At 35.3% G+C, this 13120-nt stretch overlaps 1 protein-coding gene across 1 annotated transcript in view; it reads left to right on the top strand.

Moving 5' to 3' along the window:
* The window catches only part of LOC136028810 (uncharacterized), an 83981-nt gene that overhangs the window by 67062 nt on the left and 3799 nt on the right, over window positions 1–13120 (top strand). The window contains exons 2-4 of the mRNA XM_065706718.1: window positions 5276–5433; window positions 9915–9975; window positions 10927–11039. Of these exons, the coding sequence (XP_065562790.1) occupies window positions 5360–5433; window positions 9915–9975; window positions 10927–11039 (248 nt within the window). The 5' untranslated portion in view covers window positions 5276–5359. The remainder of the gene's footprint in view (window positions 1–5275; window positions 5434–9914; window positions 9976–10926; window positions 11040–13120) is intronic.

Below are 13120 nucleotides of genomic sequence, written 5' to 3'. Positions count from 1 at the left end.
AAACGCTTGGAGTTTATGACTGCCCTTTAATGGCCATCCAGATGCATGTTTTTTAGTTACTAAGAAAGGATTGATGACAGCGTACCTCTTCTATAAATGGTTTAAAGATCTTTGATATATTTGATATATAGATCTTTGATATATCTAAAGATATATTGATGCATCAAGCGAGGAATTGTCACCACGGATAGTCTTCTCGGGGAGAAACGCTTGGAGTTTATGACTGCCCTTTAATGGCCATCCAGATGCATGTTTTTTAGTTACTAAGAAAGGATTGATGACAGCGTACCTCTTCTATAAATGGTTTAAAGATCTTTGACATATTTGATATATAGATCTTTGATATATCTAAAGATATATTGATGCATCAAGCGAGGAATTGTCACCACGGATAGTCTTCTCGGGGAGAAACGCTTGGAGTTTATGACTGCCCTTTAATGGCCATCCAGATGCATGTTTTTTAGTTACTAAGAAAGGATTGATGACAGCGTACCTCTTCTATAAATGGTTTAAAGATCTTTGATATATTTGATATATAGATCTTTGATATATCTAAAGATATATTGATGCATCAAGCGAGGAATTGTCACCACGGATAGTCTTCTCGGGGAGAAACGCTTGGAGTTTATGACTGCCCTTTAATGGCCATCCAGATGCATGTTTTTTAGTTACTAAGAAAGGATTGATGACAGCGTACCTCTTCTATAAATGGTTTAAAGATCTTTGCCTGCCTCAGGTGAAACGAAAATAAATTCTAATTCTTGACAACAATAGGCCCCATTTATCTTTTACGCGTAAAGATCGTGCTTCAGTAAAGAACATATTATCCTGAATTTGCCAGCCTATGTGTTCCATGTTCTGCAGCCACTTGACAGGGTTGTTTACAAAGGGCTGAGATCATCCAAGGAATAAAAGCTCGTAAACTGGCAATGAGCGCACCTTGGTGACATCTTACCAAAACAAGGACTCTGTGCGACATACCTTACCCCTTCACTGATTGAAAAGTCGTTTCAAACAACAGGAATTTACGATTCCGCTTTTCCAGGAACTCTCAACTGCAATGTTGAAAAAGAGAAATTTCATCAAGCCCAGTTAAAACAATATGTTGATACAAAGAATTTAAAAAGAGTGACAACTGCAGTGAGTATTGCAACTGATCAGATTACTATTTCACTGTAGGTTAGTCCAAAAAAAATTCATACGCACGAGAAATCATTTGAAGAACTTTTCTTGGAATCGGCTCGCCGACCTTCTCCTGATCCCTCGGCATTCAGAGATCAGCTGGCAGACATTTGCTTTGGAAGCTGAAGTAATAGCATCTATAGAGGCTTTGAGAGTGCTTGAACAAAGATGGAAAAAGAAAAAAAAACTTGAGAGCAAAAAAAGGAGAAGTAAATAGAACGCGCTCAAGCCAAAACAGAAAAAGAAAAATGATCTTTCCTGTGAAGGCTCTGACGTCTCACTGGGCTCCTCATCTGACTAAATAGACATCTGTTATACTGTTGACAGTAAGAATGAAGAATATCAGGTGAAGAGTCTCTCTCTCTCTCTCTCTCTCTCTCTCTCTCTCTCTCTCTCTCTCTCTCTCTCTCTCTCTCTCTCTCTCTCTCTCTCTCTCTCTCTCTCTCTCTCTGTATATATATATATATATATATATATATATATATATATATATATATATATATATATATATATATATATATATATATATATATACATATATTTATCTAAATGAGTACTATGATGTTGCATACTATACCAAACATGATTAACAAGGCTAGCATATCGGAAGAGTGCTTGATTTCATGATGAAAATCTTGTTCGTATAAAATGTCTTTGGTGCCTGAGTCTAGCCGAATATTTCTATGACAGACCAAAAATTAATTACAATGACAAAATTGAAGAAGAATACATCTTTGCCTGACCATTGAAGCCTTCTGGTGTTGGTCCCAGCACTCTACCATCATTTCAAATCCGGAAAAAATCTACAATAGCAATAATACTCTGTCTTGACCATATTATGTCACCTTTTTCCAAAAGCATGTAAGTGCAAAACAAAAAATCGCAGCATCTCGAATGCAATTTGTTAATACTTGCTGCAGAAAATGTCCACGATTGCGAACACTTTGGAATTCCCCAGTTTTAGTTTGTTCTTAATATATCAAATTGTTTGAAAACAAAAAGAACTTAGAAAATTACAAATAGAAAATTTTAGCCATCCAAAAGAGGTGAATTGTGGTGTAAAAAAAAAAAAAAAAAAAAAAAAAACTACAAAAAACTACAATCTCTAAAGGATGAGACGCGAGTCGAATAGAAAATTAGAAAATAAGGTAGGTCTTGGCTGAAAATTGCTTCTGAAACTTTGTGAAAGAATTTGGTTAACGTTGTTTAGGGAAGTCGCTAACGTTGTTATCGGGACTAAATTCTTTTTTCTATTTTGATGTCCTTGGTCCTCCAATTTTGAGGATAAGTTTAGCATCACAATCTTCTTTTCACTCTATTATGAAAAACGGTGTTAAAAATATAAAGTACCAAGAACATCAGAATAAAAACATTTTTGCCTCCCTAGATTGACTTTAAGTCTATTTATATCTGAAAAGGTGATAATAAAAGATTTTTCCTTTTTCCAGTTCCTTTATTAATTCCTTTATTTCAGTTCCAGTATTAATTCCTTTTTTTTCATTTTCTCCCTTTTTCCATGAGAATACCGTCAAGGTCACAGTTTTTGACCATCAAAGAGACTTCTCAATAATAGATTTTTCAATAGGTAAAAACATGTCTTTGGCTCTTAGTATTAGGAAGTACATTTGTGATTAAAGTAATAAAATGGCTGTGCACAGCAAAATTAACCCCAGAAAAATCCATATATAGTAATTAATTCACAACAGTTTGGGTATAATATCACTAGAAAAGAATCTTCAAGTTTCACTGCATTCAGCACACTTTTTGGTACTAACTCGGCCCCCGAAAATCGAACTGCACAAAAATGACGCTTAGGAACCAATTTGGTTTTCTGCTGAATTCTAAGAACTTAATTGTAAGAATGCTAAGAATCCACTTCTTTAACCAAAACTTGGCTTGGCTCTTCTCTTGATTTGGCACTACGATTCGAAAAGGGCATTAGGTCCTACACGAATTAACAGTACCACTATTGCTCCAGCTTGTTTAATTGAAGAACTAAAAAGTCTATAATAACCATGTAAATGAAAACAGACATCAATGACAATTTAACCGGCGCCAAGAAGATAAAAAAGACAAGAAATAGTGGTTTGCAGCAAAGTAAGAGTCAGAAGATAAATTGACCGATTTGCATTTCCCTATCACGTTTACCATTTCCCAATCATGTAAATCTTTCTAAGGTTCAGAAGGAGTGCCGAAGCTGATAGTTGACCTAATAGATTTATCTAAACTAAGAGGGCGATTGTCATAATCTCTCTCCTTATCGTTGACGTGGACATAAGAGGAATCAAGAGAGGGTGAAGAACAGTGATCCAAATCAGAAACTGGAGCAGTGTTTGGATATAAAAGAAAGTGCAATTAATAACCTCATAATGTGTAAGTTTACCCCCAAAGAGAGTAGATCCGGTTCGGTTATGTCAATCACGCATCTAGAGCTTGTGCTTATCCTCGAACTCGCCAAAGCACTAGAAATCCCCCCAACTCCTCCAAAGATTGGATATGGTCAAGGTATGTCAATAACGCATCTAGAACTTGTGCTTATTCTTCACATCAAGTTTCATCTCGATCTCTCCACTCTAAGCGTTTTCAAAGATTTGTGGTTTCCAAAATTTCCGTTTCCCCCCTCCACCCCCAATTTCCCCGAATCCGATCCGAATTCAAAATGAAGCTCCTGAGACGTGACATCTTTCGACATCAAGTTTCATGAAGATCTGATCACCCATTGGTGAGATAAACATACCACATTTTTCACGATTTCCCCTCCCTTCAGCCCCCACTCCAGATGGTCGAATCGGGGAAACGACTGTTATCAAGTCAATTTGTGCAGGTCCCTGACACGCCTACCAATTTTTATCGTCCTAGCACGTCCGGAAGCACCGAACTCGCTAAAGCACTGGAAATTCCCCCTTCCCAAGTCCCCCAAAGAGAGCGGATCCAATCCGGTTGTTTCAACCACTTATCTAACACTTGTGCTTAATCTTCCTACCAAGTTTCATCCCAATCTCTCCACTCTAAGCGTTTTCCGAGATTTCCGGTTTGTCCCTCCAAATCCCCCAATTTCACCGGATCTGGTCTGGTTTAACATGAAAGCTTTGAGACACGAGGCCCTTCTAAATATCAAATTTCTTTAAGATCCGATAACCCGTTCGTAAGTTAAAAATACCTAATTTTTTCTAACTTTTCCTAATTAACCGTCCTTCCACTCCCCCCCCCCCCCCCAGATGGTCGAATCGGGGAAGTGACTATTTTTAATTTAATCTGGTCCTGTCCATGATACACCTGCCAACCTTCATCGTCCTACCTTATCTGGAAGTGCCCAACCTATCAAAACCGGGACCAACAGATAGACAGACCGACAGACAGACGAAAATTGCGATCGCTATATATCACTTGGTAAATACCAAGTGCTATAAAATATGAGGAATTGTTATGATCATTCGAAACTATGAAATTCGAGTGACTATCTCAATGTCATAGGAAAACTAGTTTCAATAGAATCGAAGCCAAATAAAGATGAGTATTATTCTTGCATCCAAGAGTAACCAATAACCAATATATAGCCAATAGTAACCAATATAGATACTATTCCTTCTAAAAAAAAAACATTACGGCAACAAATATTAAAAACAGATATACGACATATAGTCTTGTCAAACATAAATGATAAAAGAAAGATTTCTGAAAATGGGTCTTCTAAGATGGTCAATACAGCTAAAACACTAACAGTCAATGCAAGACAGTTAATACAACTGAGTAAAACTCAAAGGGCTGTAATTTTTGTCCATATATTGGAAGTTTTTTTGTAAGATATAGATAAAAAAGAACAGAAATATAACCATTACCTTTTCTTCAGTCAGATCAAGTGTAAAAGACTGAGTCTTAGCATTGCTCTTAACTCAAGTCGCCTTTTTGTACTATAAGAACGTAACTACTCACTAACCATTTCACGAGTATTCAAGTACAAAAAAATGAAAATAACCAGTTTTCAATTAAAATAAAAAAACGAACTAATGTGGTCAGAATTTAGTTTTGTTAGTAAACATGGCAGTTAGTAAAAACAATAAAATTTAAAGTAAGAATAAAACTTTGGTTGCAGGGTCAACAGGGAGGAGGAATATCTACCGCATCAGAATACCAAACTCTCTTCAAAATTCCACACTTTCAGTTGAAATTTTCGAAGATGTCTGATTGTGATTTGGACAACTGGGACCCCATGGCTGATGATTACCAGACAGAACGTGGAACTACATGTTCGTAAGTAATAAAAAAAAAAAAATCCAGAGCCTTTTACCTTTTTGAATTTTTCTATCATATCTTCTATCTTGAATAGGTTCTATAACTCGAAATAATAATACATTAATGGCATACTATTATTGATGTAAAAAGGGAAAAAAAGTGAAACAGCCATTAAAAATATCCAATACCCCTCCTCCACTGTTTTTTGGCTCTGCTTGTAAGTCAAGGCTTAAGATTTAGTCCTTTAAAGTAGAAATTTCAGAAAAGCTAAAAATTTGAATTTATTTAGCTTCAGTTTGCAATTCTTTTAAAACATTGCATTGCACTCTTATAGGAATAAACATGGTCCTTGTAGCAGTTTTGGGAGCTCTTGAAAAAAAGAAAGGCCAACAAGAATTTTCAAGTATTTAAATATTAACAGAAAAAACATTAGTTAACGACAAGAAATAACACTATTACCTAATTGAGTTTACTGTATAGGGGAGAGGGGGGCATGCCGTGCGAGGGGCGAAACCGAAACTTTTATTTTTGGGCATCTTATATTCCGTTCTTTTACACAAAAATTTATGGTACATGGCCTCCACGTAGTACAAAATAGGCATAAGTTCAAATCAGTTTGAAAAGCTGTACAACTTTAATCAACATCTGAAGTTTTTTTTTAGCTCTTGATTGAGATTAAAACATAGCAGGTTGGTAACATATATTCCTTTTAGCTATTTCTAATTAGCTATTTAGAATTAAGGCTATTTCAGCCTTAATTCTTTATCAAACAGTTCGTGGTAACGAACTGTAGTAAGGAGCGACCCGGCAATTTCGATGCTAAAAGATATATCAAAAGAATCGGATTTTTATGCTGATTTTAAATATATAAGTTCAAATTATGTCTTTCAAATTTAGTCTTTGTCACCAAAAGTTACGATCCTGAGAAAATTTGCCTTATTTTGGAAAATAGTGGGTAACACCCCTAAAAGTCATAGGATCATGAAAAAGTTTTTGAAAGTAAACATTGAAAGTAAGGAGAAGCATTTAAACTTAAAACGAACAGAGATTATTACGCATATGAGGGGTTCTAAAAATACTTTAGCATAAAGAGCAAGGTATTTAGGAGGAGGTAAATACTTCGCTCTTTATGCTAAAAAAATTTTAAGTAATTTCAACTATTTATTCTACGGCCTTTCTGATTCAGGGGTCATTCTTAAAGAATTGAGACAAAACAAGATTTAGTGTGAAGAGCGAGGTATTAACGAGGGGACCAACCCCCTCATATATATAATCAAAAATATAAGAATATAAAAGTTTGTTACGTAAGTTAATTCTTAAGTTACGTATTTTTTTTTTACTAATAAAAACGTTCGTTAAAAATTAAAAGATCTAGTTGCCTTTTTAAGTAACCGAAAAATTGGAGGGCAACTAGGCCTCCTTCCCCACCCCTTATTTCTCAAAATCTTCTGATCAAAACTAAGAGAAAGCCATTTAGCCAAAAAAAGAATTAATGTGCAATTTTCATTTTAATAATTTATATACGGAGAGCCAAAATCAGACATGCATTAATTCAGAAACTTTCAGAAATTAAATAAAAAAAAAACAAGTTTTTTGAAATGAAAGTAAGGAGCGACATTAAAACTTAAAATGAACAGAAATTACTCCGTATATGAAAGGGGTTTTTCCTCCTCGACGCCCCGCTCCTTGCGCTAAACTTTGATTCCTTCTCGCAACTCTACTTTTTAAAACAATAAAAAACTTTAGCGTAAGGAGCGGGGCGTCGAGGAGGAAAAACCCCTTTCATATACTGAGTAATTTCTGTTCGTTTTAAGTTTTAATGTCGCTCCTTACTTTCATTTCAAAAAACTAGTTTTTTTTATTTAATTCTTGCAGGTGTGTAGGTTATTATTTGTATTCTCTGTAGAATGATTCTTATGTTAATTCGCTAACTGGCTAGAACCCAGTCACCATTCATTTTTTTCCGTCCCTCTGTGGTGATTCTTAACGTTAGTCTAGGGGCTATTCCGAGCGAATTTCAAGCATCCAGTTTTGCCCTTTGCTCACCAAATAAAGTCTTTCCTCGTGTTAAGGTCCCTGAAAGTGTGTTTCGAGACAGTCCCCATGGATATGTTGGTCTTGCTCATCAAAGTAGTTGGATAACAACAGACAATTTTTATTTGTCTGTTGAATATTTTCAGAAGAAAGTTGGTGCAACTTTAGAAAATCTTGTCCTGTTGCTGCTTGGCAATCACGAAAGCTATATTTTTATTCAAGCTATCAGTTCTTGCAAGGAAAAGGGGATATACCTTCGCACATTTCCACCACATTGTTCACATCGCTTCCAACCACTGGACATGTCATAGTCCTTTGAAACGTGCTCTCAAAGAGCCATGCGACTTGGGTTCATTAAAATCTTGGCCAAGAATATTTGCATAAAGTCAAATAACTTTCAGAAGCACCCTTTTTTCAAAAGATAAGTCCTCAGAACCTAACTGTGGAATTTGGTAAGACAGGCATATGGCCGGTTGATCCAAAGGTATTTTCTGAGTCCAATTTCCTTCCACCATCTGTGACAGACAGAGGTAGAGGAACAGCGTGCTAGAAGACCAGCATATAAGTAAGTAGGTATAATTCAGTCACCTGAAATTGCGAGATGATACCAAGAACCTACCGTTGTACGTCAGTTGGGGGGTTCTAAACCCGGCAGGATCAGAATTCTTACTGATACTCTCGAAAAAAATTAGCATGAAGCACAAACCCAGAGGAAAATTTTGAAGAAGCCAAAGCTCTCATCAAATAAAAAGTAAGCAAAGACACCTCATAAACTAAAAGAGAGGACTAGTAGCGAGGACGTGAAGTATTTTTTTGATGGGGGGGGGGTTAAAGACTGATGAGTCATTTAGCATTGATAGTGAGCCACAAAATGAACTAATCGAATACAGTTCTGGATATTTTGTTTTGGTTAAGTTCTTTGCTGGAAAAAGGGAAATTTTGCTATTTTTTATGTCGGAGAAATTGAACAGATCAAAAATGAATGTACTCTAATGAGTTTTCTGTGCAGAAGTGGTAAAAAATTTGTTTCCCCAGAGTATGTAGACTAAGCTGGGGTAAATCTGACAGATATTGAATTCAGACCCCCAGTCCCGTTTACAGGTGCAACAGAAAGATCAGTGAAAGGCTTTTTATTTGGATTCGACCTTTCCACCTGTAATGTCAAATGAATGAGGTGTTTGAATGTATTTTAGGTGGTTGAATTCTTTTTCTTTTTTGTACTTAAAATATTGTTTCTTGAATAAGTAGCTGAACCATATTGCCCATTCAGATAGATCTCTGCACCCGTCCGCTTTGGCCTCATGATGGGGACTATACACTACATATTAAAGCCTATTGATATTTGTGATAGACACATTTCATCTTGCTTCCAAAAAATGCCACAAACTAATGCTAAGATGCCAATTGTTTATTCTATGCTGAGTAAAAAAAGGCAAGTATATTGGTTGAAAATGAGACCTTGGGGCCAGGAATGATGAAAGTCGTTCGGAAAAGCCCCCCTCTTCCCTATGCGTACTATTTCAATAAGTTGAGCGTGGTCTTATAAAGGGAGCTGCTATTTTCGTTCAAAGAAGTAATTTTATCCACTATTTCCAGATGGCTGTGCTGCTAGTCTGCAAAGAAGGGATAAAGGCTTTTTTTTATGATGGATGCTTCTGAGGAATGTGACAACACTGTTGTTTATTTTTGCTAAATTCGTCAAGCTGGTGGCCCTGTCACAAGCTTTATGCAGCGTTCGCTCAAAATGGTTCAGAATTTGAATTTAGCAGAACAAATCCCATTATCTGTATTTTCAACAACCACTTTTCAAAAAGGGGCTAAGAAAGAGAGAGAGAGAGAGAGAGAGAGAGAGAGAGAGAGAGAGAGAGAGAGGAATAAGAAGAAGAAGAGAGGGAGGAGAACAGTTGCATGAATTTTAAAGGTTTATATAAAAGTTTGAAGCATCAGTATGTGTAGTGAGAATAACGCTAGACTTGCATTTAAAGGGTTTTAGTTAGAAATAAAATTTGCTTTTTTTTGTCCTGTTTTAGTATTAACGTAAAATATTAATTTCTTCACAAGAAGTTTTTCCTTCACAAGAATAGCAATAGGTTGCTTCACAGGAGTAACAAGAGTAAAAATAATGGCTGTCTGAAATCACAATGGTTTTTTTTTATCGTTCCAGATTGACTTTTCGAGATTGAGGCCAAATGAGCTCTCTTTCTTATAATGATGCTATTTATTAAATCATGTATGATGCTATTAATTTAATATTTAATGCTAACTTTATAGGTTAGCTTTAAAACTATCTTCAAAATTTTACTTTTAGCTTGTATGCCTTAGGAATTTGTGCCATAAAAGAATAAAATGCAAAATTTTTAATCAAAACTCGTGTAACTTATAGCAAGCTAAGTTTCTCATATTTTATTCTTGCTTAATAGTTTTATTAGGAAAATAATTATGTTATTTGTTGTATTTATTTGCAGGTCGAATGGTGTTCAGCAAGATGTCTTATTTATAAGAAACATTGCCAAGGAATGGGAGCAGGTAACACATATTTAAATCGTTTGTTTACTGATTTATATTTTAAATTCATTTAAATTCAAGCTTTAAGAAATAATAGCCGTATAAAACATAGGAGATATGGGAAATAAAACAAATGAGTGTTAAATTTGTTTGTTCATTGTTGAAAGATGGAAGCCACACGTCCTGCAGTGGTTAAATTTGGTTTTTGACAGCCAAATATGATATTTAACTATTAATGATTTTGGCACAGTCCCTTTAATATCTGTTAAGCAGACATAACCGTCAGAGAATTGATCTTTGGGTCCCCTCCTAGTCGTAGTGGTAGCAAATGTCATGTGGCGTTTGTCGTTCTTCCATGCAGTAAGAAGTCTACTGCTTGATAAATAATAAATATGTGGAGCCCAGACCCTCGTTTGACTTTAACAAAGTCTAGGCATTTTTTGACTAACAACAAATTAAGAAAAAATACATTTGTATGTAATATACAACAATCCAGAAATACAAGTACATCCTCACAGCTAACGACGTGTTAATGAATGGATTTTAACCTAGATCACGTTTTACCTGTCTGTACACGTTTGTTCGTGCCTGGGCTAGCTATAGGAGTATTATTTATTTCATAATGGACAAATGAACAAAAAAAAATTTTCAAAAAAAAATAATCCAAATTGTTATAAAAACAAACTGTGGTTGATTGAAAAATTCCGGAAACAAATTTGAAAGGACAAAAAAAAATGTAATAAATATTAATATTGGTTCTCAGGAGACAAAAATAATGTTTTCCATTGAATCAAAGAAGCTCATTCATTTATATGTCGAAGTTTTATATATATATATATATATATATATATATATATATATATATATATATATATATATATATATATATATAATATCTTTTATGTGTTTTAATTTTATCTGTATTTAGAAATATGTATCTTAGTTTATGTTGGACATTATTTCTTGTTTTAGGAAACGGTTCGTCTCCATTTTTCAAGATTTGGGAAAGTTACTGGCTTTCATTTTTTACCCAAAAAGTGGAACAGCACTACAAGGTGTGCAATTATCCATTTTTCATCACCTAGGTAAGAAAGGGCTCTATATCTTTTGCTAAAAAAAACAAAACTACTATTTAATTGAAATGTAGGAACAATCAGTCTAGATTTCGGCAGGAGTCAAATTTAACTTTGGCAGCCCTATTTCGCTGAATACCACAAATACTTCTGAGCTGGTAGCCAGATACCACTCGTCACAGGAAGGCCCGTGGACATAATCAGTAGGACCCAAAGACTTGACGGAAGTCTTTGGAACCCTCCAAACGAGTTTTGTCCCAAATTGTGAGGAAAATCCAAACGATATATATATATTAGAAATAAAACAAGGATGAGTTTCAGAAATTGGAAAAGAAGCAGTGAGTAGTGAAAAGTTCTATGAGAGTCATCTCCTGACCCTCTTGTGCCTTTGATGCGTTGCAATCACCTTTGGAAAAAAAAAACACCTTTCGGCGATCTTTCTTCAGGAAAAAACTTTGCATAATTTCTCATTTTTGAACGTAGGAGCGTGAAACCTCTGTGGGTGGGTTGTCTTATGTGGTGAATCCAAAGGTGCGGTTGGTTTTCACTAAGATCGCTTAACCTCAAAGAGGTATTTCGCCATTTTTTGAATTTCACGTAAATTTTCCTAGGTTTGTTTTTGATTGGTAACATGGAATTTATTGAATTTTAATATTTGGAACCAACATAAATAGCCAATTTTTTTTCATGCTTTAACTCTTATTGAAATTTCCTTTTTTTACAGTTTTGGTTACAATTGGCCGGAGTTGCTTCTTACTTACAGCTTTTTACCATGAACTGTTTGATTATCAACAGCAAATCCATTTCTATTCTGACACACCCGCGCTTCTTCTGAGAGCAAAATTCTGCCATGAACAAAACTATCCCATCTTGCTTATTTGTTTTCACTAAATTAATGAATTTAAATTAATATAATCGTATTAACTAATGATTGGAGCGGCCGATATAGAGATTCAAAATCCTTATACTTGTTTTTCTCGGAGAAATAGGGTAATTTTTCTCTCAGATCACGAGTCATTTAGATTTTTCTTTAAAGCTGAAGACCAGAGATAATGCAAGACTAATCGGTATACAGATCAGTATACAGAGACGAATCGGTATATCGGTATTCAGCGTTCTTGGCGCAGTGTGAAAGTACCTAGCATATCAAAATTTAAGTTTTTATTACCATACTTTTATATCTAAGAATCCACTTTTCCCGTTAAAAACTATGTTTTCAGCAATAAGAGGGGCTCCAATCCCATTATCACTGATATGCTTAATCAAGATATATTCCTCCAAAGATTGGAGGCTAGACACTAAACTTGCCCTGAATGTTAATCTTAAGTACTATTCATGGAAAGTTTGGAATATATACCAAAATAATTTTTTTCTTTTGCCCTTAGGTACCCCCTCCCCCCCAAAAAAAACAATCCATGACCAATATCCTAATATCCGGTATGCAGGGCTGCCACAGAGTCCCTAAAGTCCCTAAAACTGGAGAAGATCCCTAGAAGTCCCGAAAATACCTCTCGAGTCCATAGAAGTCCCTTTTTGCAAGCTTAAGCCATGTGCTACTTCTGCTACGAACTATTTTTAGTGGCTATTACTGTCCTGAAAACTGCAGAATGGTTTCAAGACTACAATATCCAGGTCTTCTTTATAATGATAGACGATTTGAAAGAGATTTGATGTCCTTTGCCTCTTGAGTCACTTAAGCTGCCGCGCATTTTTTTTTTTTTTTAATTTATTTTCCGGAGATTCGACATTTTTTCTGTGCTCGCTCTTAATGGACTAGGAACTTCACCAAAGTAGCCATTAATTTCGAAAAATTGCGTGCTTAATCCTTATGTCATTCTTGCAATGGTAGCTGCAACCTAGTAAAGAACAGTCCTTGGGCCATAGTAACCGAAAAAGAAATGGTTGAAAAAATTAATGCCAAAAATTGCTCAACGAAAAGAAATTCAGAAGTAGTAACTGTTATTCACTTTTAGCTCAACATTAATTTGTAGCCTCGAAATTTTTCTTTTGAAAAAAAAAGCCTGAAACTTCTCGAAAATGGCCTTGAGTTTAAAAGTACAGCACTGGAATTGCCATGGTCGGATACCCCTCAT

Source organism: Artemia franciscana, chromosome 7 (genome assembly GCF_032884065.1).
Source record: "Artemia franciscana chromosome 7, ASM3288406v1, whole genome shotgun sequence".
In the NCBI taxonomy this organism is placed as follows: Eukaryota; Metazoa; Arthropoda; class Branchiopoda; order Anostraca; family Artemiidae; genus Artemia; species Artemia franciscana.
Note: the sequence above shows the minus strand (reverse complement) of the source record. Positions and strands in the feature narration are given on the sequence as shown.